This window comes from Tribolium madens, unplaced genomic scaffold (assembly GCF_015345945.1).
Source record: "Tribolium madens isolate multiple individuals breed KSU strain unplaced genomic scaffold, Tmad_KSU_1.1 Scaffold_91;HRSCAF=231;Tcas5.2_LG7, whole genome shotgun sequence".
NCBI classification, from domain to species: Eukaryota; Metazoa; Arthropoda; class Insecta; order Coleoptera; family Tenebrionidae; genus Tribolium; species Tribolium madens.
This window is the reverse complement of record NW_025401063.1, coordinates 7809813-7836396: the sequence shown is the minus strand read 5'-3', so window position 1 is coordinate 7836396 and position 26584 is coordinate 7809813. Positions and strand designations below refer to the sequence as shown.

The following is a 26584-nucleotide window of genomic DNA, read 5'->3' as shown; positions in this document are numbered from 1 at the left end:
AACTACCAGAAAATGATTAATTCCTAATACATAACAGTTAAAGGTATTACATAAAAAATGTTAAGCTTTAATTTAATTTACCGAACCAAATATTTGTGTAAGATTGTTGAAAAAAAGGTGACGAAAGTAAAGGCACTGGACAATCCCCACTATGTCGACATGCTTTCTTACAAGAAGTTATTTAGATACAAATTTCTCTGCTAAAGTGGTGTTGTGATTCTGAAGCAGTGTGTTATAGTTACGTTGAAGGGACTACATCACAACGACGTGAGTGTCTTTAGATCAGATTTATATTTAAAAAGTAAAAAAATAATTTTTACAATAAAAAAATCATACAAATTTTTAAATCAAATTAAAATCAGGCGTATCGTGTTTTCCTAATTTATTTTTTTCTTTAATCACAAAGAAAATTAAATACTTAATCCAACAAAATTAATAATTGTACACAGTATACACTTCTGAATTATTGTAAATATTATTTTTAACCACAACAATTTCTTGACACATTGTAATAAATAATTTGTGCTGTATTCATTATTAATAGTTGAAGGTGAAATAGGATATGCAATTAATCTTTTATGCTCTCATCTTAAATGTTTATAGATAATTATATACAATTGTATTACATATTGCGGAAAGTCGTTGCATTCTATGAAAGTCTGTCCAACAACTTAAAAATGTCTAATGTGTAATAAGCACGTATGAATGTTTATTGCATTCCAAGAATTTTCCAAAAAGGAATAACGGTATAATATATTGCAATAAAATATAGAAATCGGTAATAAAATAATAAATTAGTAAAATCCTTTTAAACAAAAATTACATTTGCCAAATATTAAGCACAAATATTTGCTAATGGCCGTTCTCTTCCGCCTCATAGTGCATTATTGTCATAACTGATATAATTAGCTCAGATAATTGTTATTACGCAACTATATATTACATAATGTCATGCACTACCTTATTTTTTTGAGATACAAGTTATTTAATCAACTACAAATATCTGCTTAAAGTATAAAGTATTTATTACTTAAGTCTTTGACCGAGACCTTTACCTTAAATTAAAAAAAAAGTTAAGTAAAAGTAACGATTAAAATTTCAGCGATCGAATCAATGATCAAGAAAGAGAAAGCATAAGAAAAAATAAAAGAACAACAAGAAATACGCTTTTGCTAATTTATTTTTTGGTGGAACCTCAAACCATTTTACTTCCTAAAAAAAGAGAAACAGGATTTGCATTTTATTTGAAAATCTTGTTCTGACTGTGATGGTCAAATTTATGAGTCTAGTCCAAGACAATGGAAACACTTTCTCAGTCATCACTCCCAAATTTAATTTTTATGAGCATTATGTGCAAAAAATGGGCGCAGGTGTTGTATGCAAAGTTTAAGGAAAGTTCCGACACTTGTCTTGAGACAAAATTTTGTAACATAAAAGGGTGTGGACTTGGGAGAGAGCGAACAATCGACCAACATTAAAAACTTCAATCTTCACAATCAACTAATCCAAATAAATTATTTATGAGAAAAGTTATATAATTCCTTTACTGTTGCGAATAAGAGAAGCGTCATTGTGCAAAGAATAAAATACGCCAATTAAAAATTTATTACTAAAACAGATCGAGTTCTCACATGTTATCGCAATTTTTTGATGCAAGATGCAATTTCGTCTAAATCTCGGCTAAAATTGCAGTGAAAGCCACATCAATAAAATTGCCACTTTTGTACCACTTATTTATACTTAACACAACAGCATTCATAATTATTGTCAGATAAACTTTCACTTATTGCAGTTTAAGATTTTTTTTGTAGGTAATACGGTTAGTTGTACTTACCTAATTTCTTACATTTATCAAAATTCGTAAAGATTGTTCCAGAAGTGGGTTAAAAACATGAAGCGATAAACACGCAAAGGTTAATAATTTCGTGTTTTTAGTGGTTTTTAAGCGATCTTCAAAGGGAAAGCGAAACTAAGGTTGTTGAAACAGAAAAGAAGTCCATCAGAGGGTGGCGACCTAATTTTCTAAATTAAAATATTGCTTTTGGCAATATCGTTGGACATCATTATTAAAATTTGAATGTCGAATAAAAGTATACTTCATACTCCAGTAATAAATTAGAGAAAATGTAATATCTTACACGGTTCAAAAGTTCTCCACTAGCATAAATATTTAAATTACCGTCAGTACATGCCACTAATTATATTTACTCGACACAAGTAAAAGATCAATAAATAAAACTCTTTAATGCTCTACTTCTTACAGGATGTTACATCTGACAATAGTTCCGTTAGTCATCATGGCTCATTTAATTCACGGTTTTCCGAAAACCGTAGAGACGGAATTACCCAATTATCCCAGACAAGTCCACTCTCGAGGATTCAACCAAAAATCTCCTTCTCCCTTCACTTCACAAGTCGAATATGAAGATACGCGTCCATCTGCTACTCAAGAACAACCCGCAAATTACCCTTTTGTTTACCAGAATGCAATTCCGGTTAAACAGAAAGTCCAGCAGGTAGTTCGAGGTAACAGAAACGGACCACAACAATTTGCCAATCAAAAAGACGGACTCAGAGAGGTAAAACCGACTTTTTATTGAATAAAGTCACACTTTTCAAAAATTTAGAAAAACCCAAAACAATTGGAAGAAGAGGAAATCGAGGAACCGGACAGGTTAAGTCTCTTGTTGCCAAATTCAAAATTTGTGTGTGATGGTAAAAATACTGGATATTATGCTGATGAGGATTTAGGATGCGAGGTGTTCCACTATTGCCAAGACAACGCCAAACATTCGTGGATATGCCCCGAAGGGTTTACTTTCCATCAAGTCCATCTTATTTGCATGCCTCCAGGTGGTGACAATATTTGTGAAAAGTCGTCACAATTTCATTTTGTTAATGACTACCTTTACAAACCCGTTAATTTAGAAGAATATCAACAAAAACCCAACGTATCTTTAAGATACTCTGAAAGGTTTTATCCTGAAAACTATTACCAAGAGCGGGAAAATGATCAAGAAAATCGTCAGCCTAATCACCACAGAAACTCTGTATGAAAATTATTTTTTCTAATTATAATTTATGACTGATTTAATCATTTGTCGTAGGTGAGGGTCCAACAGGAAGAACCTGAACAAGTACACCGACCCACATTTAGACCCGAACCTTCTCTAAGTCAAGTATTTAGGTCTCCAAATGAAGTAAATATACCTCTCCAACAGAGAAGACCGCAGTATTTAACACAGCGGTTTTTTTCCCAAAAATAAGTGACTTAATTTTAAAGTTATTACGTTAGATATTTATCAAAAATGAGAACAAGCCTGAAATATACGAGTAGCGTATATCATTTGAAATTGTAATTAATGTTGCGATCAGACTTTGTAATGATGTTTGTTTAATTGAGTAATAAAATTTAAAATAAACTTTAGACCTTTTCATTAGTCACCTACTGACCTTTTCCTTACAATAGCTTTGTAAAAGTAATAAGGTAATAAACTAGAAACAAAAAAGTAATTAAAACGTTAATCAAAGCGGACGTAAGCATATATGCTCCTTTCTATTCGCATATTTCGCAAAAAAAAATATTTTCTTTAGCGGTTTTTAGTTTTAATTGTGTATTACTGGTTGCTGCTTTTCGTTAAATGACAGCTGTCAATTACTTATTTAACCTAACTTTTTCTGATACGTTTGTTGTTTATTTGTTATCCTCAAAAAATTATTAGTAGTTTTCAGAAAACCAATAATGCGATGTCTACATTTAAATATACGACAGGCAACATTTATCACACTTTCCGTTATCATCAACAATGTAAATCTTATTCAAATGGGTTTGTTTATGCATTTAAATCATAATAGTCATATTGAATTCCTTTGATTCTAGCTGATAATACACTAGATGGTACACGTGAAACAACCTCAAAGAGCAAGAATATTTCAGAAAAAAAAGAAGTGGTTCAAAATGTAAAATATTGACTTAAAAGAACAAATTTATTACTTTCTCATTGTAGGTAGATTCAACTCTGCCCTGTCCTTTAAACATGGATTGCAAAGACTTACATCCTGATTGTCTGAGGTGTGACATTACCCCAAAGTGTACTTATGGTGAAAAAATGGTCACAATATGTACCGTGCAACCCACAGTGAAATGTAATGGTGAAAAGACATTTAAAAAGCATTTACTTTGTCGTTACTGCTACCAAACTGAATCTTGGGAACACACGTGTGATTTGAAAGCGAATTGTAACTCAGTTGCGTCCCCTAGAATGACTTACACCACCAATTGTACAGTAAAAAGTGATGTTTTGTGTCTTGGTAAGTTATTATAATGTTGGAAAACCCTGATTTATTAAAATTAATTCAAGGTAATCGCACTTTTAATAAAAATGTTTTGTGCAATTGGACTGGTGGTTATCGTTGGACGACGGCTTTGATTTTAAGCATCACATTGGGAGGCTTTGGGGCTGATAGATTTTATTTGGGTCATTGGCAAGAAGGAATTGGGAAACTGTTTAGTTTTGGGGGACTCGGTGTGTGGACGATTATTGACGTTATTTTAATTTCGTTGCATTATTTGGGGCCTGCTGATGGCTCCCTCTATATTTAAGCCAATAATTTATTAAGGATGTAAAGTGTGAATATTTTAGTAATAAAACAAGTTATAATAAATTAACAGTTGTTTTATGTATCATTGGGTAACACACTGTAAGGTAAAATGCTTAAAATAAATTAAAATCCACATAGGGAAATACTTGCAAGACTAGCTTTTATGGTAATACAAAATTCAAACTAACTAAACGATAAAAAAAATACAACAACCCCTGTAGAATAAATTGTACTTAATTAAACTCAAAATAACGTCAACAAATCAATTTTATTTCATCTAATAAAAAATTTATTAATTCGGCATCCGTCATGTCGTCCGTCTCTCTCTGAGAAACCTGTAAACACATTTAACTTAATTATTGTAATCCAATAAGAAAAATTAAATTACCACTAAAACACCCTCCTCAAACTGGTCCAACAGTCTTAACTTCATCGCCATTAATCCTACAGGAACATCATATTCGAGATTTCTTATTTGAGTGTACTGATCTAAAACTTCTATATGCACAGCTTTGGTTCCTCCACTTCTATATCCAGTAATCCCGACAATATTCATATGTGGAACTGCATAGGACAATTCGAATTTACTAATATTTAAATCCTTTTTAATTTTATCTAAGTTTCTCAACAACCTCTCAAACAGTGGTCTTTTGCGTAATTGAAAAAAACTCGTATAATCGTGCTTGCGTTCAGTTGGAGCCTTAATAGGTAATTTTTTTGATAACTCAGGATCTTCGATTAAAATTGCATACAATAATAAATTCAGTCTTAAATTGTTCTTGTAATCCTTGTCTAAAAAACAATTTTCAATAATTCCAAAAGCGCTGATGCAACAAGACTTACGTAACAATTGAGCATTTTCTTTGGTGAAGACATAAGGCACCAGTTCATGTGGATGACAATTGAGCATCCACAAATAAAGCATGATGTCAACCAAGGAGGAGACATCCTTGTTAATTTCTTGACCCTCAATTCGTTCAATAATTTTCGGGATAAAGAGGGTTTTCAAAATATTTCGATTTACTAGTTTCAAATCACTAAACATGCTTAATACCCACAATAACCGTTTAATGTCTTTAGCCCTCAGTTGGTGGGTTACATAAATATTTTTTGAGACAAAATCGCAATCAGTGAGCTGCTCTAAACACTGCTGTATGAATATTTTAAAGAGGTTTTTATCGTAATAGAAATAATCGGCATAGAGGGCCAAAATGTGGCATATCGTTGAAAAAGTGTAAGAATACGTTTTATTAAAAATAACAGCGTAGGAAATCGTGTTGAGCAAATTATCATCTTGGCAGCGATTATGCCTCAATGTCTTAACTAAAGTTACAAATAAAGGAAAATCTTCTAACACAGATAAGTTGCCATCAATGTATTTCTTGACTTTGTTCAATAATGTTTTATTAATTATTTTAGTGCTAGTTTTAAACGTTGAAATACAAATGATACACAATTCCTCACTTGTTAAACTATCAATAAATTCGTTGGTCATCGTTTTCTGGCACTGCCGCAGCATTGTTTGTGATTCAAGACATTTCTTCTTAACACCCAAGTAGAAAATAAATTGCAACAATTGTTTCTTATCTAAAGTAGTTAACGAATCATTCAACGCGTTCAGCGCTTTATTATAAAACTTATATTCACTGATTTGATTTTGGGCCACACACATATACACATTTAGCAATTGTAAAATATCTCTCACTGATAACTCTGGCAGTCTTAGTGTATATTCTACATCAAGTTCTTTTAATATGAAATCAAGCTCACTCCCTGGAATATTTTGGGTGGTCAAGCTGCTTGTTATTTCTATGATTTCTGGGGTGTTTAACTTGTACATATGGTTTATATTCTGACGTATGTTCTTGAAAGTTTTTGTTGCAGGAATTATTGGATTTGTACTTTGCTCTTTATCAATATTTAAATATAATAAAAGTCTACCTGTGAGAGTTTCTTGGTTCAGGGCCATTGGTTCCTTACTTAGGGCTTTTGCAAAATTTCGCAACTGAAAACTGGTTACTTTCACGGCATAATTTGATAATAATGATGCAGACTTTGATAATAAACGCATCTTAATTATGCCTGAATAAATTTTCTCACATATTCACGAAGTTTTAGGTTAGGTCACAAGTCTACTTTAGGCAATAGGTGGAACTTTCATGTATAGTTGTCTGCCTACGTACAAGTTTACTAAAAAAGGAATATTTTTATCTTTTATTTATTTTTTAAGTAAGTACTCAAATAATATAAAATTACAAGAGATAATGAAACAATGATGAATATTAATTACGTATGTAGTACACTTTAGGATGGAAATCTGTGATAACTTGAAGTAGTCCGACAGTCGTCCTTCCACCTAAAAATGACCTCAGGTAACATAATTGTAACAGGATTTGGCCCATTTGGCGATCATTCAATAAACGCAAGTTGGGAGTCTGTAAAATTATTACCACCAAAAATTGATAACTACACTATTATTAAAGAAGAAATATCAGTATCATATGACACTGTCGACAAGAAAATACACCTTATGTGGAAAGAATACGATCCAGCAGTATAAATTGGCTTTGTACTAAATTTCCGTTTTTTTTATTTTACTATATTTTTAGTTAGTCATCCACGTCGGAGTTTCAGCTCTTGCGGATAAAATTACTTTAGAAACTTATGCCCATAAAGATGGATACATAAGAACTGATGTTTTTGGTAAGAAACCAATTAAGGGAACTGAATGTTCAGCAGAGTGTACGGAAAAATACCTGAAAGCGGGCATCAATGTTAAAGATATTTGTGATCATTTGAACTGCAATGTGTCCACCAAAGCTTGTGTATCTGAAAATGCTGGAAGGTCTGATAAATAAATGTGGTTTCAGTTTCGTATATTAATCTTAATTTTTGAATTGAAGGTATCTTTGTGAATACGTGTTTTATACATCTTTAAGTATTGGTAAAGATAAAACTATGTTCATTCATGTTCCTCCACTAGGACAACCATATTCTGCTGAAGAACTTGCTAGTGGTATTTTGGAAGTGATCCGGTGTGCTCTTAAACAGGGAGCTAAATGTATTGAAGAAGCATAATGTACAATTATGATGTATTAAAAAATCACAAGTTTATTAAACTTGTTTCCGTTACCTTTAGTTATTTATCTTTATTATTTTGAATGTGCCTCCAATTTGCATATCCTAAAGTGAAAATTCCCTAAAAGATTGTGTACATAACCTTTTAAAGTTTCAATTTGAGGAAAATATTTTTTATACTTTTTGTAATAATATGCGTAACGAAACAAATAATGAGCCCGTTCTTACGTATTTTTAAGAAATTTATTATTTCACTGGTATTTAATGATTTGGTTTCAGAAATTCAAATGAAAACCCTTACTACAGCTCCGTTACTTGTTTAACTCAGGGGCTATTAAACGTGTACGAACCAAGTTTAACTCAAGTTGAAAAAGCTTTAAAAGAATTGACGTAAAAAACATGCTTATGTTAATAAATAACACTAATTTTAATGGCATTGCAGAGATAAAGAAACGGTGTTACTTGACCAAATCCACACTGAGAATTTATGTTTGTCTGAAACACAACATAATGACGACCTAAATGAGATGTTTGCTAAAATTGAATTGTATCAAAGCAAGTTAACAAATATTAAAAGAGAAATGAAAATTCTTCATGATAAAAGTTTAAAACTAAAGGTTGGTTTTTATTTTGAAAAGAAAATAATCAAAGGTTGTTTTAGAAACGTGCCTTAAAAATTCAACAATTTAAAGAAAAACAGGAATATATTAGACAACAAAAAGAAGCTGATATAAAAATGGAGCAAGATTTGATTGGAAAACACAAGACTACGTAATTATTTCTATTTAACAAAGATTAAAAGTTTATACAAATGTGCAATTATTATGTAATAAAGATTATTTAAATCTATTTCAATTATTTTATTAAACTTTTTGAATGTGCCTCCAATTTTAATACTGTAATATAAAAAGTCCCTAAGGGATCGACAAAAAATCCCTAAAAATCGCGCCAAAATAAACTGTCAACGGGTATATTTGACAACAGGTGGTTCTTCAGTTGCTTGTTATTTGTTTATTTTATTAATAAGTGTGTTGTGAATTTAATGTTGAATATGTCCACAAGAAAATCTTTGCGTTTGCAATCAAGAGGAGACACTACTCCAGCTACTCCCATTCATACAAACTTCTATTCGCCACGATTACGAAGTTCGGTTAAACGTAATCTAAACAGCTCTTTTGGGGCTAGTGAACAAGAGCCTTTATCACCTACAAAGGTTTTAAAAAGTGGATCAACTCCCGCAAAAGGACAGAAGAAAAATGAAAAAATCACTTTAATTATTGATAAGAAAAACATGACTTGCCGTCCACTTTTCTACTACGAGAGTTCTGAATCTGAGGATGACTGCGTTGCAAAAAGCAGAATTTTAGGCAAGCGTAAAGTTAAATATCCAGCAAAATACACTGATGTATATGTTTCACCGAAAAAGACAGTTAGAGGAATTGAAGAACTTCATTTCACACCGGTTAAAAATAAATTGCTTGAAAAAGATGTGTTTAATGATGGTAGTAAGACACCGAAAACGCCACGAAATTCGTCTAAAAAGGCTACACCAAGGAGTACAATTAAGCAGATCAGGGAAGGAACTATTACTCCTAAAGTTCAGTCTAGAATTAAAGCAGTAGAGCTTAATAACACTCCTCTTAAAATGGCCAGAAGTCAGTTGCATGTTTCTTATATACCAACAGACTTGCCTTGCAGAGAAAAAGAACATGAAGATATTCTCAGTTTTTTAGAAGGAAAATTACTTGATAAATGTGGAGGGTAATTTTTAAATTATGTTTAGCTGGTTTCCTAAGTATTTTATTTAGGTGTATGTATATTTCTGGAGTACCGGGGACTGGTAAAACTGCAACTGTTACAAGTGTTATTAATCATTTATTAAAGGCTGTTAAAACTGGAGAAATTCCTAATTTCCAGTATGTGAATTTAAATGGAATGAAATTAACAGAACCCAGACAGGCTTATGTTGAAGTAAATAAAATAAAGGCATTGTTGTATCATTTTTTATATATTTTTTTAGATTGTGAAACAGTTAACTGGAAAAACAGTGACTTGGGAACAAGCTCAAAATACTTTGGAAGAAATATTCACAAAGAAAGCGAAAAAAATGAAGTTACCTATCATTTTATTGGTAGATGAAGTAAGAAACTTTGCAGGTGAAATAAAAGATCATTGATTGATTTTTTTAAAATTATAGTTAGACATTATTTGTACCAAAAGGCAAGATGTTGTATATAACATTCTAGACTGGCCCACCAAATCTATTACTCAATTAATTGTGATTACCATTGCAAACACAATGGATTTACCTGAAAGGTAAATTTTAAATTAATCGGTGTATTACAAAAAATAACCATAAATATTTGTAGACTGTTGATGAATAGGGTAACAAGTCGTTTAGGCTTGACCAGACTCACCTTTCAAGCATATACACATAAGCAGTTGCAAGAAATAGTAACAAAGCGTCTTTTTGGAACCAACAGTTTCAATCCAGATGCTGTGCAACTAGTGGCGAGGAAAGTTGCGTCAGTTTCTGGTGATGCAAGAAGAGCTTTGGATATATGTAGAAGAGCAGCAGAAATCGCTGAAGTTGAAGGCGATGACACTTTAGTGACCATGTCTCACGTTAATGAGGCTCTAAAAGCCATGATAACTCAGCCAAAAGTTAGGGCAATAAAAAATTGTTCACGCTTAGAACAGTATATTCTTCAGGCTGTGATTTCAGAAGTATGGAGAATTTTAAAATTTTACATTGTATTTTATTAAGAAGTGTTTTAGGTTGAACGCACTGGAATTGAAGAAACGGTTTTTTCAAATGTTTATAAAATGTTAGTGTCTTTATGTGCTGTAAATGGTTTTAATTCAGTTTCTTGCACGATTGCTCTTCGCGCGATATCAAAACTGGGAGCGTGCCGATTGTTACTTGTGGACCAAAAATGTCATGATGTTGATGAAAGGATTATTTTAAATGTGAGCCCTGACGATGTGTATTATGCACTTAAAGAAGAATGATTTTTATGTTTTTAATCAAAGTAAGACTTGAATAAAACTCTTTCATCTGTCACAGTTTTTTGAAATTATTTGATTATTTTAGGAAAATTGATTTTTATAACCTTGCCACTCCTTTCAAAAAACCTAACCTTCAAAAAATGGATAAACATACATAAGTGTCAAAATACAAAAATATTTCTTAAAAAATTGGCTTATTTGGATTAATTATTGACTCGAAAACAGGTACACATTCTAGAAAGCAACTTTTTACATGGCATAAACTATGACGTCTAAAATTCAGTTTGTATAAAGAATTTTTTTATCACTTTAAACCTCTTGTGTTATTGTGTCTAGAAAAACGAGCTCAGCGGTTATTTATTTAGTGTAAGACAAGCATTTATCTCTTTATCTTTAACTAGTTTGTACAATTGTCAAAGACAAGGTTACGGTTATAATGAAAAAGAATTTGAACGAGAAGTCGTGCGTAACTTAATAAGGTCAAGTTTTAAGCTATGCAAAAAGTGATTAATTTTACAGGGTTATGAGACTGTACATTAAGATTGTGTCTTAGTTTGCAGAAGGAAATACAATGGCTCAAAGCGCTCCTCTAATTTTGCGTTTACTGGCATCCTCTGTAACTGCGGCCAACAGGGCTGGAAAAATAATAAGAGATATAATGGCTAGGGGAGACTTAGGAATTGTTGACAAGGTATGATTGTGTTATTTTGCTAAAAATAGAAATTTAAATTTTTACTATAGGGAATCAATGATCTTCAAACTGAAGCAGACAGATCTGCACAACGTTGTATTGTGGCATCTTTGTCTCAGCAATATCCAGATTTGACTATAATTGGAGAAGAAGGGACAAATAATTGTGAAGTAAGTTAAAATTTTGTTACTTTAATTTCTCAAACAAGTTTTTCAGGTGCCAAGTGACTGGATTGTAACAGATTATGACAAAGTAGTAATCTCAAAACAGTGCCCCCAGGAGTATTCTGCCGTAACAAAAGACGATATTGTGGTCTGGGTGGACCCACTTGATGGCACGTCAGAGTACACTCAGGTTGTTATAAATTTATTCCAATTGTTTTTTAATTCAATTTAATTAGGGCCTTTTGGAACATGTCACAGTATTAGTAGGTTTATCTGTGAAAGGCAAACCCATTGCTGGTGTCATACACCAACCCTACTACAATTACAAAAGCGGCAATTTGATAGGCCGCACAATATGGGGATTAGTCGGAATGGGTGTCGGAGGTTTCGACCCCCAAGGGGCACCCCCTGGCAAACTTATTCTTACCACCACAAGATCGCACTCTGACAGCACAGTCCAGAAAGCCCTGGAGGCTCTAAATCCAGACGAAATAATCAAAGTTGGAGGTGCAGGTCACAAAGTATAACTCTACCTACTTAATTAATTGGTTTTGTAAATGATTCGTGTCTTCAGGTGCTATTACTGATTGAGGGCAAAGCCCATGCTTATGTTTTTGCAAGCAAAGGCTGCAAAAAATGGGACACATGTGCCCCTGAAGCAGTGCTGGTCGCAACTGGGGGCAAATTGACAGATATGCATGGCAATTCTTACAATTACAGCAAAGACGTTCAGCATCCAAATACAGGAGGAGTGTTTGCTACCGTGAGTGGCATTGACCATGAAAATTTGTTATCAAAAATACCACAAGAAGTTAAAGACAAACTCAAGTGATGTCTTTGGCGGTTTTTAATTCTTATCTTCTAATCATTTGATGTATTTATGTTACAAAATGGGCAATAAAAAGAATCAGCAAACAGGTTGTTTTCCCGACAATAAAACATTCATGTCTGTAGTTACATAATTTCGTTTTGTGTACGATGACACTGTAATTTTGTGTGATCTTTGATGGAGAAAAACAGTGATAATCTTTAGGTTTTTTCTGTGTTATCTAATGTTCATATTTTAATGCATTTTCTGTATGTACATAGATTAGCTGCTTCTTTATGTTAATTCTATCTATTTTTAAACAAAGAAAACATTGTTCTACCGAAATTAAAATTTTCTTGATTGATCATATTTGTTGTCTATAACTGCCTAAAGGAATTCATAACTCTATTTAGTCTATGTGTTATCTTTCTATGCAGTTGTTATCTTTGACCTTCAATAAATTACAAAGTTAAAGACATAAGTGACCAGCAACTAAAAGGGTTCATAAATTAATACATTATCAACTTAACGTCCCATTTATTTTACATTTTAAATGAGTTATGATAAAAATTTAATCGTGGCTATAGTTCTAGGTTGACTGGAACAATATCACTATTTATTTTTGTAGCGAATATTAAAAAAATCAAACCAATAAAACCTTCAGTGTTTTTTTTTATTTCGATTGTTAGACGTATTTCAGATCACAAGTGGCAATAAAATTTTTGAATCAGTTATAAATATTAATTCCTATGTCTTTTAAATAAATATTTCTTTTTTCATCTTCTTCTCTTTACTTTCGTCCTCCCCTTCTTCCTTTTCGTTCCACCAGTTTCATGTTTCTTTGCCGTTTTTGCAGCTTTAGGTTGGGGCACAGTCCCTGGCCTTTTAGGTACTTGCAAATGCTGTTCAACCAAATCAGCCAATTTTCCTTGTTCAGCTAACATTGATAGAAACGTACAAATAAATTCGTCGTAATTATGAGTCCTTCTACAGTCATCAATCTATGAAAAAATACTCATCATTACAATTTTATTACATTAATCAAACAACAAATACCTTATATTTGTTTTGTTTATCATTTTCATCTTTTAAATTAATCTCACACATACAAATCTCGTTTTCTAAATTTCGTAAAAGCGCTAAAAGGTCTTGTGGGGCAAAAGTGTGAGGCTCCAAAAGTTCAGGATGTTTTTTTTCAGCGACAACTGTATCACCATCACTTGTACGAACTCTGGCAACGGCTCCATTTCCGTTAGTTTTTTGTTCAGTACCTTCTTTTTTCACTGAAATTTCACCGTTTACTTAAGAAAAACAACTAATTTCTGGTTAAACTATTATGTAAAATGACTCAAGTATTTTAAAAGCCGACAGTTTAACCAGAAAATCGTTCATTGTCTATTTATACCAGTCATCTTGCTATTTTGTTCCTCTTCTTGCTCATTCATCCTTATCACAACAAATCTCTTCAAATCCCTTGAAGACGGACTTGGTTGTTGTTGCTGCGCCCCCCAGTTCCAGGTCTGCGTCGGTGAATTAAACGCGGACCCTATTTCCGATGACGTATCTGTTCCTGAAGTGCTGGGGGCTGGTGATGTTTGAATTGTGAGTGGCGTTGCATAGTCTAATGGCCCTAGAGTTGTAACTGAACTTTTCGGCGTCAAAGCACTCTCTTCTGATGTTGACTGACTTTGAGAATTTCCTTGAGGAGTATCTTCTTCCATTGGATTGTTACCACCCAAGCTGTTACTTGAAGACTCTTCTTTTTTGTCTTTTTTAACCTTGACCAAGTGTTTTAAAGCATCTAAAACTATCTGTCTGTTCGTTTTCAACATCTTTAACTTGTGATGAATTGCAAGTCGGCGGTCTGGAACCACTGCCATTAAATTAAAACGGATTTCGCTGCCCTCATCTCCTGCACTTATCGCTAATCTATCTGCGATAACGGCCCGGAATTTGTCTGTCCATTGATCACCCTCATTCCAGGGCCCATGGTCGATAGGGTAAGGCTTCAGGCCATCCAATTCAAAAAGACGTCCGTTTATAGGAACAAAACTGACGAAATGGAACGCTTCTCCTGTAAAACGGCCTGTTGAAACCCCGCTACTTTTATCCAACCGTCTTTTAGCTTGCGGCATTGCGTGGGAATTGTGTGCCTTAGCCAACTCTGGCGTGTTTCCAATCGCCCAACCTTTATTCTCAGGTGACATACCCCTAGTGTGTGTTCTCAGCCTTTCCAAAGTCGCTCCCAAGTGTAAATCGGCACAATTTAATAATACTGAAACTAGGGCATGGGTGGCACAACTGTTGGGGACCATCTGCTGTGCGAAAAATATATCATTTACGATTTCTTCATCTCTAACAAACACTTCAGTTTGCTCCACGATTTTTCGTCGGGAGCGGCGTTCTTCCATCCAACGGAAAAGAAAAATAAAACCATAAACGGGGCCATCTAGGGGTTTGTGTATGTCGTAAATTTCTTCTACTTGGACACCTTTTACGCCGAAATCTTCCAAAAGAAGGGAGAAAAGACCCGGGTCGCTTTCTAGCTCTAACCAACCTTCGGTTAATTCCTTTATGTCCACCGGCATTGTATTTAACTCAAGTTGCCCCAACGATATTGCATTTAGCAAATTAGTTTAGATTTCACCATACAATTTTTTTATTTATATATAAATTATGAAATTGTTGTGGCAATCTGTCAAAAAATATGACATAACTAACGTCAAACATGATAAATTCAAAATCCCTGCTGCATCCTATTTTATGATTTGTATTATGTGACGAAGTTATTATGAAGAAATAATAACACCCAAGAGTAATAGAATCTTAAAATTTAAAGATTTTTGTAGTAAATTTATTATTTAAAATATTGTATAGGTAAAAATTGAATTTGACTTAGAACATTTTATTAGTAGGTGTTGGTTATTCTGCGCTCATTAGAGCTTGACAGCAGATTTTTGAGTTTTGACACTTGACACTTTCAATTGTAAACAAAAAGTGGATATATTAAAAAATTGGATTCAAATTAAATTAATACATACTTGAGGCAGTAAAATGTCCCACATGGACAGTTCTTTGAGTGACGAGGAGTTGGAAGAGGCTCAGACGGAAGTGAAACGAATAAGATACGATTCAAAAATTTACAATGTGAGTCGAAGGTTTGAGAAGCAGCAAAGACCTCGTCGAACACGGCTTGCAAGTCGAGACAGTCACTCTTTTCACGCGAAAGGTATGTAGAGTAAGTTATAGTATATGAATAATAATTGGTATTTTTAGAGAGTAATTTACAAGGGCTCATTTTTGATAATGGGGCTCATACAATCAAAATCAACTATTCATTTGAGGAGGAGCCAAAGTATAAAATGCTTTTGTTCTAAATTGTAATATCTTATTGTGGGTTATTTTAGAATTATTCCAAACTCTATCATGAAAGCGAAATCAGAGAGAAAACGGCTATTTATTGGCAGTCAGATAGACGAATGTAGAGATTGTTCTGGTTTATTTTATTTAATACCAAGTGAACGAGGGTATATAACAAAGTGGGATGTACAAAAACCCATTTGGGACTTTGTACTTAGTAAAAATGTTTGTCCTGTAAATAATTATCCTGTAATAATGACCCAACCCCTGTTTAATTTCAAATCAATTCAAGATTGTATTGATGAGATATTTTTTGAAGAGTATGAAGTTTCGTCTATGTTTAGATTAAATCCTACTGACCTTGCAGTATTACAGTATCATAAAGAAATTGGTAAGTGATAATTTAAGTTACTTATAAAACTAAATAGATAAAAATTTTCAGGAGCAAAATCTCCATGTATTATAGTTGATTCTGGGTACAGTTTTACCCATGTAATTCCGTATTTAGAAGGTAAAAAATTTCTCAAAGGTGTGAGACGAATTAACGTTGGCGGAAAAGTAAGTTTTATGACTGCACTTTGTAAATATAAAAAAAAAAAATAATTTTGTTTCAACAGCTGTTAACTAATCATTTGAAGGATATTATATCATACCGTCAGTATCACGTAATGGAAGAAACTTTTGTAATCAATCAAGTAAAAGAAGACACTTGCTATGTATCTCAAGACTTCAAAAGTGATTTAAAAGCTGCTGAACTTCCTCCAAGCAAAAATCATATAATACGCAATTATGTGCTGCCTGACTTTAATAATATTAGAAGGGGTTATATTCAAGAACCAGACAAGAAAGACGAAATTGCAGAGAATTGCCAAATTCTTCGTCTAAATAATGAACGATTTACTGTTCCTGAAATTTTATTTCATCCTTCCGATATTGGTATCAAAAGTATAGGAATTGCAGAAGCAGTTTGTAAATCGATTTTTTCATGCCCTTTGAATTATCAGAAAGATTTAGCCAAAAATATTGTTTGTATTGGTGGTAGCACAAAATTTGAGGGGTTCAGAGATAGGTTATTTAATGAAGTCAGGAGTATGATCCCTGCGTCGTGGGAAGTTAACGTTTATCAACCTCCTAAGTATGTGTTTAAGCGTTATGAAAAAAATTGAGTAGTTTTTTTAGTCCTATTACTTACAATTGGATGGGCGGTAAAGTTCTTTTAAAGGATCCTGAATTTAAATCTAAGTTAGTGACGAAACAGCAATACGAGGAATTCGGGATGAGCGCCATCCAAGAAAAATTTAATCAGTGGTAATTAAAAAATACTAGTTTTTGTGAGTAAAATTACACAAAAATTTGTTTAAGGTCCACTATTGATATTGAAGAGACCGTCCAATCAAAGCCAAAAATAGAACCTGTTAGTTACATTGATCACATAAAAAAATACGATGTGTTTGGTAAAGGCATTGTGTCCGAAGAGTCAAACGAAAATAACGAGAATAAAAACGAGAATCCTGATGAATCCCGAAAATGTGAAGAAGAAATTGATGTTTCAAGTAGAAATGATGGAGAGGAAAAACTAAATTTGACGGATGACGATAAGTGCAAAGTTGTAAAAATGATTAAAAAAAGCACTCGAAGTGGCTCTTCACCTATGATATATTCTCTTAAGATTGTCTCTTCTGTTTCCAAAGGTAATTGAAATAGACGATTTGATTTTTTTATTTATGTGATAAATATTATTCCTTCTTTTTCGGTTTCTTGCCTTTCTTCTTCTTTTTCTTCTTCTTCTTCTTCTTTTCTTCAGGTAGTACCGTATCAGGGTACAGTTTCATGTAAGCCGCTTTCATGGCATTTGAATCGATTTTTTTATTCTTGACTTGAAACCTTGCCATTAGTTCATTGAGTAAATCTTTATCAATCTTTTTGATTTTCTTCTTTTTCAACAATTCTTGGAAATCTTGTGGTGTCACATTTTTATCAGGCAGCGACAATACGAAATGTCTAGAATTTTAAACCTTACAATGAGAATATTTTAGAAGAAAATTACCCGAAATCTTTCTTCTTCTTTTTTTTCTTTGGCTTCATTGCTAAATAGCGACATCGTTGAAAGAGAAGCTTGTTTATATCAGGACCGTAAATTTCATAATTGCTTAACACATGCCCATGAGTGATTTGTCTGCCTTCTCTTAGAAATTTTCGCTTCAACTTAATAAAAATTATAATAAAATTTTACTTGCATGGTGGGAGAGACAAACCGGCAAAAAATCTTTATTTACGCACATGTCTTCCATGTCTAAAAATGTAAAATTATTGTTTTTCACTCTTGAAAAAAGAGATGCAAGAAAGTAAGCTTCGTCAGGAGTGTAAATATTATGTCCTAACTTAATTCCATTTAATGATTTGTTTCGTATTAGAGCTGCTCTCAATAAGAGTAGACTGCGCTGTGTTATTCTAAAATATTTCATTAATAATTGGTTTAAAAGAAATAACGTCTCCAATAAACCTGTTCCAACTCAAATCTATAAACTGTAACACTTGCGTCTTCCTCAAGTATTTTGTTATGGGCCGCATTGCAGGACCTGTGCCAATTCCATTCCAAGATAGATTTAACCACCTAATCAATTCATTTTTAGCCAAACCGTTGCATAATTTTTTATTCCCTTAAAAACTATGTAGTTTGAACAAATTACAATATAAACATACCAGGACCGGTATAAAATCCATTCCAGGAAAGATCTAACTCTTCCAGGTATTTATTTTCTAACAAAATTGCCTCCAAAGTCATACCCGAATCTTCAGTTAAATTATTGTGACTGATATTTAACTTTTTGATTGATGTATTTTCAATTAAACTCGGTTGAAGTATTTTCAAACCTTTATCGCCCAAACTGTTATAACTTAAATCCAGTTCTTGCAAGAATTGCGTTGATGATATGCCTTCACATAATTTTTCAGCTCCTGCAGTACTTATTATTTTTACGAAGTAACTTGAAAAAGAAACTGGAATAAAATTATACCCTCTTCGCCAATTCGACACTCTTTCAAATTTAAAAACCGAATCGAGTTACTTTCACGCAGAACCTCACCAATGAGAGCTGTTGCCTCTGGTGACATCCAATTATCTTCGAAAATTAAATATTTTATGTTACTGTTAACCTTTAACGCGTCGGCTATGCCTCTCATTTGTTTTAATGTTAGCCCGTAATACTAGCAAAAATCAAATGTTTTACTGGTTTTTCTCTAAAAAGAATTACCTTTAAATTTAAAGTGTCGGTTTTCAGTGACCTTATCACGCGGGAAATGGGCACAATGGCTAAATCTTTGCACATATTGATATATTTGTCGGCACCGTCAGGATCATGCTCTTCCTCAGGTGCTGGAAAATGTGATAATTCTTGTAAATATACAAAGATGTCATTTTACGTATGTAGTTGAAAGCTTCATCCAACCCTGGATCAGTGAGAGGCGGAAAAAAATGTAAAGTCAATCGGAGATCGCTTTGTGAACATAAGGTCTGTTCGAAACATTTGAAAGAGGGACTGTGCTTGTACAGAAAATAATCGCTCGAAAATTGATGCAATAGAATTAGTTTAGCTTCCATAGAATCTTCGTTTATTTCAGTTTCTTGGGGTTCTGTTGTTGGTACCATAACCGCTTGCTCACTTTGGGTGATTTGGTCACTGTCTTTTATGCTTTCGAGCTGATTGGTCCCTGTGTCAATGCTTACTAAATCTTCTACTTTTACTATATTTTCAGTTTGTAGTTCTTGCTTTTCTTCATTTTGATTTTCTTTGATTTCTTCTGTTGGTTGTTCATTTTGTCCAGCACTGTCTTGGGCTTGTTCATCACCTTCCATGTGAACTTTTTTAGCATTTTTTTCCGCAGACATTTTTATTTGGGAAAATTTAAAAAAACTGACAAAAAATTAGAATATTTTTATTACATAATATTGAAATGACAAATACAACTAGTGACTGTCCATGAACTGTAACTCTGACAGAAGAAGTATGTTGTTAGGCAATGGTTTCGGTTGAGGTGACAAAAGTGTGACTGTTTGTCGATCCGTGTCCACGTTGGTTCTAAAAAAAACCGATAGCTTAAATTTATGAATTTTTTATTCAATTATCCAATTAGTGAGAGCCGTGCTGCAATTTACATTACTAAAACTACTTACACACAAACAAATCCGGCCACATGTGACGAAATTATATCTTCATCTTCTCCATCTGAAAAACTAACTGCAAGCAGATGGTGCAAAATCCCCGGGTTTGGCGTAACTGGCACTAACTTTGTTAGATGATCTTCTGCCTTCATCCCCAAAGGCAGACACGAATCTGGCAAAGCGGGTGCCCCAATTTTATAAATTTTAATTTCACTCCACTTGACGTCAAACGAGTGTGGATACATTGAATTTTTGGGAGTTCCATAGAAATATTCCCGAATTCGTTGATCTCTCGCTTCTGATCTAACACTTTTTGATCTTTCGACGACCTAGTTTAAATTTTATATTACATATTATTGTTCTATTTGAGAATATTACTTACACCACCACTTTTTTGTAAAAATATAACTTTAACAAAATTTGGCATATCACGCACCAACTCATTGTAAAGTCTTTCCTGGTCTAGTATTAAAATTACATCAACTTCAAAAGCTTTTGCTGAGTGTAGAATTTGTTTATATCCAGTGCCCTTAATCCAGCCACAAGTATTGATAATTACACCAGACGCCCTCGCTGTAAATAAATTTTGTCATGATTTTCTTTTTTTTTCCTTTATTTAATACAAACTTTTTTTGTTGACTTCCAGTCTGTCTTTCACTGTGTTTGCAAGTTGTGTCACTAACATGGAATATAATGCGATATTCGGTTGTGGTGATTTATGCCCAGTGTGGTACACAAGTGGGGCTTCTTGCGAAAACCCTTCATCAATAGATGCAGGTCTTTCAATAAGTAAGGCACCAATGGTTCCTGGAATTGAAATCTGCCCTTGTCCGACATCGAGATCGACAAAAATCGGTCGCCGTCCCATCCTCACGGCGTAATTAAGCAAAATGCGACACACAGTGGATTTACCAACGTCATTTGGCCCCACAAGCATCACAGTGGGGCCCTTTTTATTCTCTTTCTCTGCTTCAATTCGCATGAATTCCAAAGCCGCGTGACAGTTCGAATAAGTTACCATTGGGGTCTCTTTGGCCACGTAACTCACATCGGTTTTTCCTTTGAGTTCAATAGTACAGCCATGCCAGGTATACACAGCAACTTTAGCCCCAGATGTAAATTCGTATGTTTTACCTTTTACTAATTCAGTGCCGAATACTTCAGCTTTTCCGCTTTTTAACGTGAGGTAGACTTTTTCATTTTTGGATTCAACTTCGAAGCGGAGTTCGTTGTCTTGGTCCAGTTTAAAGTCTTGAATTAAACTTTTCTTGTCTTCGTTTAGTGCCATTATTAAAATGCAACATTAACACAGGCTTTAATTAGCCAAACTGCGTCCACTTGAAGATATATTTCATAATCGCAATCAAGTAAAAATTTCAGGTTAGCTTCTTTAGTTCATTTGTTCACCAACTGTCAAGTCACTGATCAAGTGTAGTTCGCTTACACAATTTTAAGTAGACCAAAAGCTTGTAAATTTAGAGTATAACTGGTTGCCTACCGTAACGTACCTTTGAGAATTATTTTTTGTCGACAATTAATTTCGGTTAACTCTGTTAATAGGATTAATAAATATTAATTTTTAGAAATGTCTACTATAACAAGAATAACATTCTTAATGAAATAAACCTCGTCAATAAATTAAATGGAATGTTTTGTTATCCGCCAATTTCATTTTATTTGAGTTGATTAAATATTTGAATCGATATTGTCGATATTTCTACCAACTTGAACACACTCAGTCTTTTTATTTGTACCAAAGTTGTTTTGTTCGTGACATGGATATATTTGATGTAATAAGTCCTTTATACATTTGTAGTAGTTTATTAGGACTCAGTCCCTACCGATTTAACCATGAGAAAAATAATCGTCAATACGTTACGTCCCGTTGTGGTTGTTATTATTCATTTTTTATATTACTTTTGTTTCTTAGTTAGTACATATTTTTGTATGATTTTGTGTTTTTGTAATTTTATAGATTTTTAGTTTGTCATCACACCTTGACTATAAAACAGACCTCGTTTGTCGAAGTTACAAAAGGCAATATGATTACAGGAATAGCAGATACAGTTTACAGTTACGGAATATTACTTGTTGTTTTACTCATATACAGTTGCAATTTCTGCAAAAGACACTGTATAATAGAAGTCTTGAATACATTACATTCAGTGGATCAAAATTTGGAAAAATTGGGATGCAATTTAAGTCACAGCTTTTACAAAAAAGTTATTTCATGTATTGATACAAAAATTTACAGTTTCACAAAAATAATAGTTTTATTTTTAGACACTTTACCTTTGATATCTGTCATTTTAATGCTTGTGGAGCACTGTAATTGCAATTTATACATCAGCCCCATTCTAAAATCATATTCGATATTTTGTAACAGCATTTGTGTTGTAGGAATAATTCTAATAATGGTGGAAGAACTTCAGTTTTTGATGTATCTGATTTTATTAAAACATCGTTTTCGTATGATAAATACACTTTTGGCAACCAAATGCAAGGAAATCAACTCGCACAAAATCCATACCGTGTTGACGATGAATTGCGATAAGGGGATGATTGTGAAGCTTAGATCCTTACATCTCCAACTCTGTTCCGCCGGAAAATTATTAAATGAATATTTTAGCATACAAATCCTGTTTTTGGTCGCATTGTCTTTTGTTGGCTTCACGACAAACGCTTATTATTCCCTCGATGTAATTGCCGATAACTTTGCCAATAACCAGGCCGGTGTTGACGTTATTCCGGCAACGCTTTTATGGACTGTTTGCAGATTCATCGAATTAGTTCTGATATCAGTAATTTGCACCATAACTAAAAATGAAGTTACAGGCTTACATAAATATTCAATTCTTACTAATGCTTATAAATATTTATAGGTGAGGGCAAGTGGTGAATTGTTGTACCAAGTCAAAGACAGGTTTCAAAGTGATATTGCAGTGCAGGTAGGAACTTAACAAAATTAGATTAAAGCAATACGAAATTACGAGTTTTAGTTGTATCTTTTTGGAAAACAAATCATACATTGTGACTTCAAATTTACAGCATTTGATTTTTTCGACGTCGATATGACGATGTTTTATGGAGTAAGTAAATTTCCCTTCGATAATTTTTTTCTGATAGTGGATTTTTTCCTCTTTGATTATTTTCTAACAAAGCAAAGTTTAATCTATGATTTACTTAGATTAAATTATACAAAAAGAATGTTGGCATTGTTAACATTTTTGAATTTATAAGGCTCAAAACGAGGATGGATGTTGATATGAATTAAGTCAATTGTTTTATTTTAGGTGATAGGTTCAGCAGCAACATACTTAACAACACTCATCCAATTTGAAATTGCTGTAAAAGACCATAATAAACAAGCTAATATGACTATAGTGCCTTAAAATCGGTTATAGTTAATTGTAAGTGAACGATAATTTTTTGCTACTAGTGCTTTGTAACAAATTGTGGGCTACTTCATTGTTTTTTTTTTCTACTGTGTAAGAATCTATTCACCGAATAAAGAACAAAATGCAAATTAGTCCTGATCAATAATGAAAAGAGTCGAGGTCAAATGTGTTACGTTGATTAAGGTCAAGTCCTATTATTTCCCTCTTAAAGATAATTTTTCATTTCAAACCAACTCGAGAGTACGTTACCCTTCCAGTTTTCCTCTTGACGTCAATTATATTATTTGTTAATTTCCATCTTTTATCACATCACAAATACTTTTATCTGTCTGTTTAACGATGAGCAGTATTTTATTTGTCTAGTAGATAAAAACCATGCATGCAGGCAACGTGTCTGAGTTTCAAATGCAACTAGGTGTATCAATAAAACCAAAAGTAGACGAAAATGAAGTGAAAAATATTTTAAGCAATGTTTACGGCTTGAAGTGTGTTTCAATAAAACAACTCAATGGATACGATGATTTTAACTTCCATGTTAAAGTTAGTGATGAGTGCGATAATAAAAATATAAAGAAAATAAACAAAAATGGTTATGTTTTGAAAGTTATAAATTCTTTGGATTCGCAAAGACCGCAGTTTTTTGAAGCACAAAATGAACTTCTTCTTTTCTTAGGTACGTGTTTTTGCGATGAGAAAATTTTATATTTTTTGGGTTTGTGTAGAAAAAACTGCTATTTGTTGCCCGCAACCTGTTCGGAATAAAAATGGAGACTTTTTCATCATTAGGGAATTTTCAAGTGGTAAACATATAGTTCGCTTGCTTGAATTCATCACCGGCTCAATTTTACATCAAGTGCCTTTTTCTATGAACCTGTTTTATAGAACTGGAAAATTTGCTGCACAATTGGACCAAGCACTGAAGGTATGTTTCCATTTTTTACAATTTACAATTTACAAATATAAAATTATCACATTGTTTTAGAAATTTCATCATCCGGCGTATGATTGCATTAAATCTGTGTGGCATTTAGAGTCAGCTCCGCAGTTATCGCAGTTTCTGTATGTCATAACTGATGAGACTAAGAAAAAAATTATTTGTGAAGTTATCGAAGAATTTTCGAAAAGGGTTTTAGCGGCTAATTCCCACATAGAGAGAGGGATAATTCATGGGGATTTTAATGAGCAAAATATTTTGGTAGACGAGAAAAACAACGAATTGTTTGTAAAAGGAGTTTTAGATTTTGGTGATAGTCAATTTGGTTGTTTTATTTATGAATTGGCAATTGCTATGGCTTATATGATGATCCAAGGAAAGAGCATCGAAGCTGGTGGTTATGTTTTAGCAGGGTATAACTCGGTTAGAAAAATTTCTGATGATGAATACAACTTATTGAAAGTTTGTAGAATAGATTTTTTTTGTGAGATAATATAATTCTTTTGTTGTAGACCTGTATAGCAGCCCGAATGAGTCAATCTCTAGTTCTTGGAGCATATACAAGCATTCACAATCCTGAGAATGCTTATATTTTAACAACTGCAAAAGCAGGCTGGACCTTACTTGTCGATTTTTGGACTAAACCTGAAAGTGAGTTATTAGAAATCTGGAAGAAAATTGTTGACGAGACTGCTGATTGGTCTTAGTAATGAAACATATTGTATGTAGGTGTAAATAAATAAAACGAAACAAGATAAAGAAAAAACTTTATTCATCATTTTCGAACAAACAATGTTTTTAAATTTTAGTTTAAAAACAACGCGTTTTTAAGTAGATTCCTTGGGAAAATTTAAAATGGAATGATTACTTACGTAAGGAATAAAAATGAATAACTATAACCTAAGAGATAATACCATAATAATAGTAACAATAAAAATTGCTATAAATTTCTCCACTGAATCCTATTTTATTATAGTGGTAGTTAATATTTGAAATATAACTCTTGAACATTAGCTAAACGTAAGCAGTGGCGTATCGAAAGGGGTAGCAAACTGGATTTAATCCTAGATATGCCACTGAAAACGAGCGTTTTTGCTAATAATTTTTCGATCACCGTCATCACTGACAATCGTTATTTTAATTTACAATACTACAAGTGTTGTGATAATACAATCAATAACATTGTTTAACATAAGCTGTATATACTCTTAGGCAATCGTTAACAATATTTGACTATCGATAATTAAATAATTCGTTTATCTTTTTACAATTTACATGGCATCATTCCTTTGTTCATTTTTTACAAATTCATCATCTCCAAACACAGTTAAACTTAAACAGATAATGGCAATAAGTTATGAAATATTATTTACAAAACTATCCACGTGTAAAACAATATGTACAACTTGTTTAATTATTATACAAATTGACTAAAGTCCATCTACTGTGAAAATACTGACAAATAATGACATTAAGTGAACACCTAAACGAAAAAATTGGTGGTAACTCTGAATAAAAGAACGCAAAACTTAACTACCTAGCTCTAATTCTCCTAGCAAAATAGTTGACCCATTTATCCATTTTGGACGTTATATTTTCTAGTTTCATTCGACTTTATTGTATGTCTTTATGCCGTGTCTTTAGAAAATAAATTTCGCATCGCTTTGTTGCCAATAATATAAAAATACATGTATTATTACAGAATAATAAAAGCAGGTACGTGTTGAGGTTTAAGTATGCAATAACCCAAAAATTTCTGGTCGGTTACACTAAAAACAAAATATTATACTTAACTACCTGAAATTGTTACACTAATGTTTATTTCTCTTTTACGGCGGACCTAATATTTAATACCAGTAATAATGGAATGTCATGGGATTTATATAGTAACCAAACAAAAAGTGTAACAAAAAACATCAGTCTTGAATGTGTCGTTCTCATTAGGGATTTTTTACCCTCTCAGAAAAACATTTATCAAAGGGCAAAACTTCGCCAGTGAATACGACGAGTACATTAATATACATCAGATCAGCACAAACTGAGACGATTCGAACGTATTTTCTATCTTCTACTATTGCTAAGTGCAGCTTTTGTCCAAAAAATTTTTAATAGATGATATACTTAGGTCACTTTTTGAACACACTTCACACATCGCTTTGCTCACACAATATAACAACTCCACCGTCTTCAAAATATTAATTAAAGCCTTTTCGGAGACACTTCAAACTCTAACCGGCCTTGCATGTCTTGCAACATTGTTGTTGATACCTTGTTATTTTACACATATTCATCGTTTTCACGTTTGAACAGAACATAGAATGGTCTTTACATGGCGATTCTAGAATTAAAACATTTTTGATGTGAATAGAAATTTAAAA

General features: G+C 32.9%; 12 protein-coding genes across 18 annotated transcripts in view; 7 read left to right on the top strand and 5 right to left on the bottom strand.

Annotated features, from left to right (window-relative positions):
* Positions 1-132: 132 nt before the first annotated feature.
* LOC123011407 lies at positions 133-3422 on the top strand. Its single transcript, XM_044408817.1, has 4 exons — positions 133-267; positions 2264-2579; positions 2628-3050; positions 3108-3422. The coding sequence occupies exons 2-4, from the start codon at positions 2265-2267 to the stop codon at positions 3264-3266; spliced, it is 897 nt and encodes a 298-aa protein (XP_044264752.1). The 5' UTR covers positions 133-267; position 2264; the 3' UTR covers positions 3267-3422.
* A 214-nt stretch (positions 3423-3636) lies between these two features.
* LOC123010425 (TM2 domain-containing protein almondex) lies at positions 3637-4669 on the top strand. The gene is made up of 4 exons (XM_044407312.1): positions 3637-3827; positions 3881-3960; positions 4008-4311; positions 4362-4669. Exons 1-4 carry the CDS (start codon positions 3743-3745, stop codon positions 4601-4603), a joined length of 711 nt encoding a protein of 236 aa, XP_044263247.1. The 5' UTR covers positions 3637-3742; the 3' UTR covers positions 4604-4669.
* On the bottom strand, positions 4661-6759 carry LOC123010424. Its single transcript, XM_044407311.1, has 3 exons — positions 5446-6759; positions 4991-5394; positions 4661-4937 (listed from the first exon to the last, which is right to left on the bottom strand). The coding sequence occupies exons 1-3, from the start codon at positions 6671-6673 to the stop codon at positions 4857-4859; spliced, it is 1713 nt and encodes a 570-aa protein (XP_044263246.1). The 5' UTR covers positions 6674-6759; the 3' UTR covers positions 4661-4856.
* On the top strand, positions 6692-7740 carry LOC123010427 (pyroglutamyl-peptidase 1). Its single transcript, XM_044407313.1, has 4 exons — positions 6692-6831; positions 6901-7156; positions 7212-7447; positions 7506-7740. The coding sequence occupies exons 2-4, from the start codon at positions 6965-6967 to the stop codon at positions 7678-7680; spliced, it is 603 nt and encodes a 200-aa protein (XP_044263248.1). The 5' UTR covers positions 6692-6831; positions 6901-6964; the 3' UTR covers positions 7681-7740.
* A 34-nt stretch (positions 7741-7774) lies between these two features.
* Positions 7775-8529, top strand: LOC123010428 (biogenesis of lysosome-related organelles complex 1 subunit 6-like). Its single transcript, XM_044407314.1, has 4 exons — positions 7775-7908; positions 7960-8070; positions 8123-8297; positions 8342-8529. The coding sequence occupies exons 1-4, from the start codon at positions 7874-7876 to the stop codon at positions 8453-8455; spliced, it is 435 nt and encodes a 144-aa protein (XP_044263249.1). The 5' UTR covers positions 7775-7873; the 3' UTR covers positions 8456-8529.
* Positions 8530-8640: 111 nt separating this feature from the next.
* On the top strand, positions 8641-10744 carry LOC123011051 (origin recognition complex subunit 1). Its single transcript, XM_044408314.1, has 6 exons — positions 8641-9441; positions 9489-9651; positions 9701-9820; positions 9878-9996; positions 10050-10407; positions 10459-10744. Exons 1-6 carry the CDS (start codon positions 8723-8725, stop codon positions 10690-10692), a joined length of 1713 nt encoding a protein of 570 aa, XP_044264249.1. The 5' UTR covers positions 8641-8722; the 3' UTR covers positions 10693-10744.
* Positions 10745-11057: 313 nt separating this feature from the next.
* Positions 11058-12717, top strand: LOC123011053 (3'(2'),5'-bisphosphate nucleotidase 1). Its single transcript, XM_044408317.1, has 6 exons — positions 11058-11192; positions 11243-11380; positions 11431-11550; positions 11597-11734; positions 11781-12065; positions 12119-12717. Exons 1-6 carry the CDS (start codon positions 11184-11186, stop codon positions 12374-12376), a joined length of 948 nt encoding a protein of 315 aa, XP_044264252.1. The 5' UTR covers positions 11058-11183; the 3' UTR covers positions 12377-12717.
* Positions 12718-12872: 155 nt separating this feature from the next.
* On the bottom strand, positions 12873-15050 carry LOC123011052 (ubiquitin carboxyl-terminal hydrolase calypso). The gene is made up of 3 exons (XM_044408316.1): positions 13758-15050; positions 13409-13635; positions 12873-13353 (listed from the first exon to the last, which is right to left on the bottom strand). Exons 1-3 carry the CDS (start codon positions 14938-14940, stop codon positions 13129-13131), a joined length of 1635 nt encoding a protein of 544 aa, XP_044264251.1. The 5' UTR covers positions 14941-15050; the 3' UTR covers positions 12873-13128.
* A 261-nt stretch (positions 15051-15311) lies between these two features.
* Positions 15312-24972, top strand: LOC123011440. 2 transcript variants are annotated; one of them, XM_044408870.1, is made up of 13 exons: positions 15312-15581; positions 15629-15707; positions 15760-16103; positions 16155-16270; positions 16330-16847; positions 16892-17020; positions 17075-17403; positions 22275-22702; positions 22757-22822; positions 22874-22963; positions 23946-24194; positions 24255-24668; positions 24719-24972. In XM_044408870.1, exons 1-13 carry the CDS (start codon positions 15407-15409, stop codon positions 24911-24913), a joined length of 3132 nt encoding a protein of 1043 aa, XP_044264805.1. In that variant the 5' UTR covers positions 15312-15406; the 3' UTR covers positions 24914-24972. The 2 variants fall into 2 exon arrangements, with proteins under 2 accessions (XP_044264805.1, XP_044264806.1); XM_044408871.1 differs by lacking the exons at positions 23946-24194; positions 24255-24668; positions 24719-24972 and adding an exon at positions 23168-23648 and having other exon boundaries at positions 21858-22702.
* On the bottom strand, positions 17355-19691 carry LOC123011441. Of its 2 annotated transcripts, none has more exons than XM_044408872.1 (8): positions 19136-19691; positions 18967-19088; positions 18730-18919; positions 18416-18670; positions 18216-18372; positions 17968-18163; positions 17760-17917; positions 17355-17713 (listed from the first exon to the last, which is right to left on the bottom strand). In XM_044408872.1, the coding sequence occupies exons 1-8, from the start codon at positions 19599-19601 to the stop codon at positions 17449-17451; spliced, it is 1809 nt and encodes a 602-aa protein (XP_044264807.1). In that variant the 5' UTR covers positions 19602-19691; the 3' UTR covers positions 17355-17448. The 2 variants fall into 2 exon arrangements, with proteins under 2 accessions (XP_044264807.1, XP_044264808.1); XM_044408873.1 differs by having other exon boundaries at positions 18416-18712; positions 18799-18919.
* On the bottom strand, positions 19633-21273 carry LOC123011442 (protein CLP1 homolog). Its single transcript, XM_044408874.1, has 4 exons — positions 20502-21273; positions 20257-20447; positions 19887-20203; positions 19633-19791 (listed from the first exon to the last, which is right to left on the bottom strand). The coding sequence occupies exons 1-4, from the start codon at positions 21160-21162 to the stop codon at positions 19680-19682; spliced, it is 1281 nt and encodes a 426-aa protein (XP_044264809.1). The 5' UTR covers positions 21163-21273; the 3' UTR covers positions 19633-19679.
* Positions 24962-26584, bottom strand: part of LOC123011439 (protein madd-4) — a 112182-nt gene continuing 110559 nt past the window's right edge. For all 5 annotated transcript variants that reach the window (XM_044408864.1, XM_044408865.1, XM_044408866.1 and 2 more), the window contains one exon: positions 24962-26544. In XM_044408864.1, the coding sequence (XP_044264799.1) occupies positions 26435-26544 (110 nt within the window). In that variant the 3' untranslated portion in view covers positions 24962-26434. The remainder of the gene's footprint in view (positions 26545-26584) is intronic.

Coding starts and splice junctions, on each gene's coding strand:
- LOC123010425 (XM_044407312.1), top strand. CDS start 3,743: ATGCGATGTCTACATTTAAATATACGACAGGCAACATTTATCACACTT. Junction 3,961..4,007: donor AAAAAGAAGTGGTTCAAAAT/GTAAAATATTGA, acceptor TTCTCATTGTAG/GTAGATTCAACTCTGCCCTG. Junction 4,312..4,361: donor AAGTGATGTTTTGTGTCTTG/GTAAGTTATTAT, acceptor AATTAATTCAAG/GTAATCGCACTTTTAATAAA.
- LOC123010424 (XM_044407311.1), bottom strand. CDS start 6,673: ATGCGTTTATTATCAAAGTCTGCATCATTATTATCAAATTATGCCGTG. Junction 5,395..5,445: donor AGAAAATGCTCAATTGTTAC/GTAAGTCTTGTT, acceptor ATTGTTTTTTAG/ACAAGGATTACAAGAACAAT. Junction 4,938..4,990: donor TTGAGGAGGGTGTTTTAGTG/GTAATTTAATTT, acceptor ATGTGTTTACAG/GTTTCTCAGAGAGAGACGGA.
- LOC123011052 (XM_044408316.1), bottom strand. CDS start 14,940: ATGCCGGTGGACATAAAGGAATTAACCGAAGGTTGGTTAGAGCTAGAA. Junction 13,636..13,757: donor ACAAAATAGCAAGATGACTG/GTATAAATAGAC, acceptor GTGAAATTTCAG/TGAAAAAAGAAGGTACTGAA. Junction 13,354..13,408: donor ATAAACAAAACAAATATAAG/GTATTTGTTGTT, acceptor ATTTTTTCATAG/ATTGATGACTGTAGAAGGAC.
- LOC123011441 (XM_044408872.1), bottom strand. CDS start 19,601: ATGTCTGCGGAAAAAAATGCTAAAAAAGTTCACATGGAAGGTGATGAA. Junction 18,920..18,966: donor CCGACACTTTAAATTTAAAG/GTAATTCTTTTT, acceptor GATTTTTGCTAG/TATTACGGGCTAACATTAAA. Junction 18,164..18,215: donor ATAGATTTGAGTTGGAACAG/GTTTATTGGAGA, acceptor GAAATATTTTAG/AATAACACAGCGCAGTCTAC.
- LOC123011442 (XM_044408874.1), bottom strand. CDS start 21,162: ATGGCACTAAACGAAGACAAGAAAAGTTTAATTCAAGACTTTAAACTG. Junction 20,204..20,256: donor TTTTACAAAAAAGTGGTGGT/GTAAGTAATATT, acceptor AATTTAAACTAG/GTCGTCGAAAGATCAAAAAG. Junction 19,792..19,886: donor GTGGCCGGATTTGTTTGTGT/GTAAGTAGTTTT, acceptor GGTTTTTTTTAG/AACCAACGTGGACACGGATC.
- LOC123011051 (XM_044408314.1), top strand. CDS start 8,723: ATGTTGAATATGTCCACAAGAAAATCTTTGCGTTTGCAATCAAGAGGA. Junction 9,997..10,049: donor ACAATGGATTTACCTGAAAG/GTAAATTTTAAA, acceptor AAATATTTGTAG/ACTGTTGATGAATAGGGTAA. Junction 10,408..10,458: donor TTCAGGCTGTGATTTCAGAA/GTATGGAGAATT, acceptor GAAGTGTTTTAG/GTTGAACGCACTGGAATTGA.
- LOC123010428 (XM_044407314.1), top strand. CDS start 7,874: ATGCGTAACGAAACAAATAATGAGCCCGTTCTTAC. Junction 7,909..7,959: donor AATAATGAGCCCGTTCTTAC/GTATTTTTAAGA, acceptor ATTTGGTTTCAG/AAATTCAAATGAAAACCCTT. Junction 8,298..8,341: donor ATAAAAGTTTAAAACTAAAG/GTTGGTTTTTAT, acceptor AGGTTGTTTTAG/AAACGTGCCTTAAAAATTCA.
- LOC123010427 (XM_044407313.1), top strand. CDS start 6,965: ATGACCTCAGGTAACATAATTGTAACAGGATTTGGCCCATTTGGCGAT. Junction 7,157..7,211: donor GGAAAGAATACGATCCAGCA/GTATAAATTGGC, acceptor CTATATTTTTAG/TTAGTCATCCACGTCGGAGT. Junction 7,448..7,505: donor GTATCTGAAAATGCTGGAAG/GTCTGATAAATA, acceptor TTTGAATTGAAG/GTATCTTTGTGAATACGTGT.
- LOC123011440 (XM_044408870.1), top strand. CDS start 15,407: ATGTCCCACATGGACAGTTCTTTGAGTGACGAGGAGTTGGAAGAGGCT. Junction 16,271..16,329: donor GAATTAACGTTGGCGGAAAA/GTAAGTTTTATG, acceptor TTGTTTCAACAG/CTGTTAACTAATCATTTGAA. Junction 24,669..24,718: donor ATGAATACAACTTATTGAAA/GTTTGTAGAATA, acceptor CTTTTGTTGTAG/ACCTGTATAGCAGCCCGAAT.
- LOC123011053 (XM_044408317.1), top strand. Junction 11,551..11,596: donor AAGGGACAAATAATTGTGAA/GTAAGTTAAAAT, acceptor CAAGTTTTTCAG/GTGCCAAGTGACTGGATTGT. Junction 12,066..12,118: donor TTGGAGGTGCAGGTCACAAA/GTATAACTCTAC, acceptor TCGTGTCTTCAG/GTGCTATTACTGATTGAGGG.
- LOC123011407 (XM_044408817.1), top strand. CDS start 2,265: ATGTTACATCTGACAATAGTTCCGTTAGTCATCATGGCTCATTTAATT. Junction 2,580..2,627: donor AAAAAGACGGACTCAGAGAG/GTAAAACCGACT, acceptor TCAAAAATTTAG/AAAAACCCAAAACAATTGGA. Junction 3,051..3,107: donor CTAATCACCACAGAAACTCT/GTATGAAAATTA, acceptor CATTTGTCGTAG/GTGAGGGTCCAACAGGAAGA.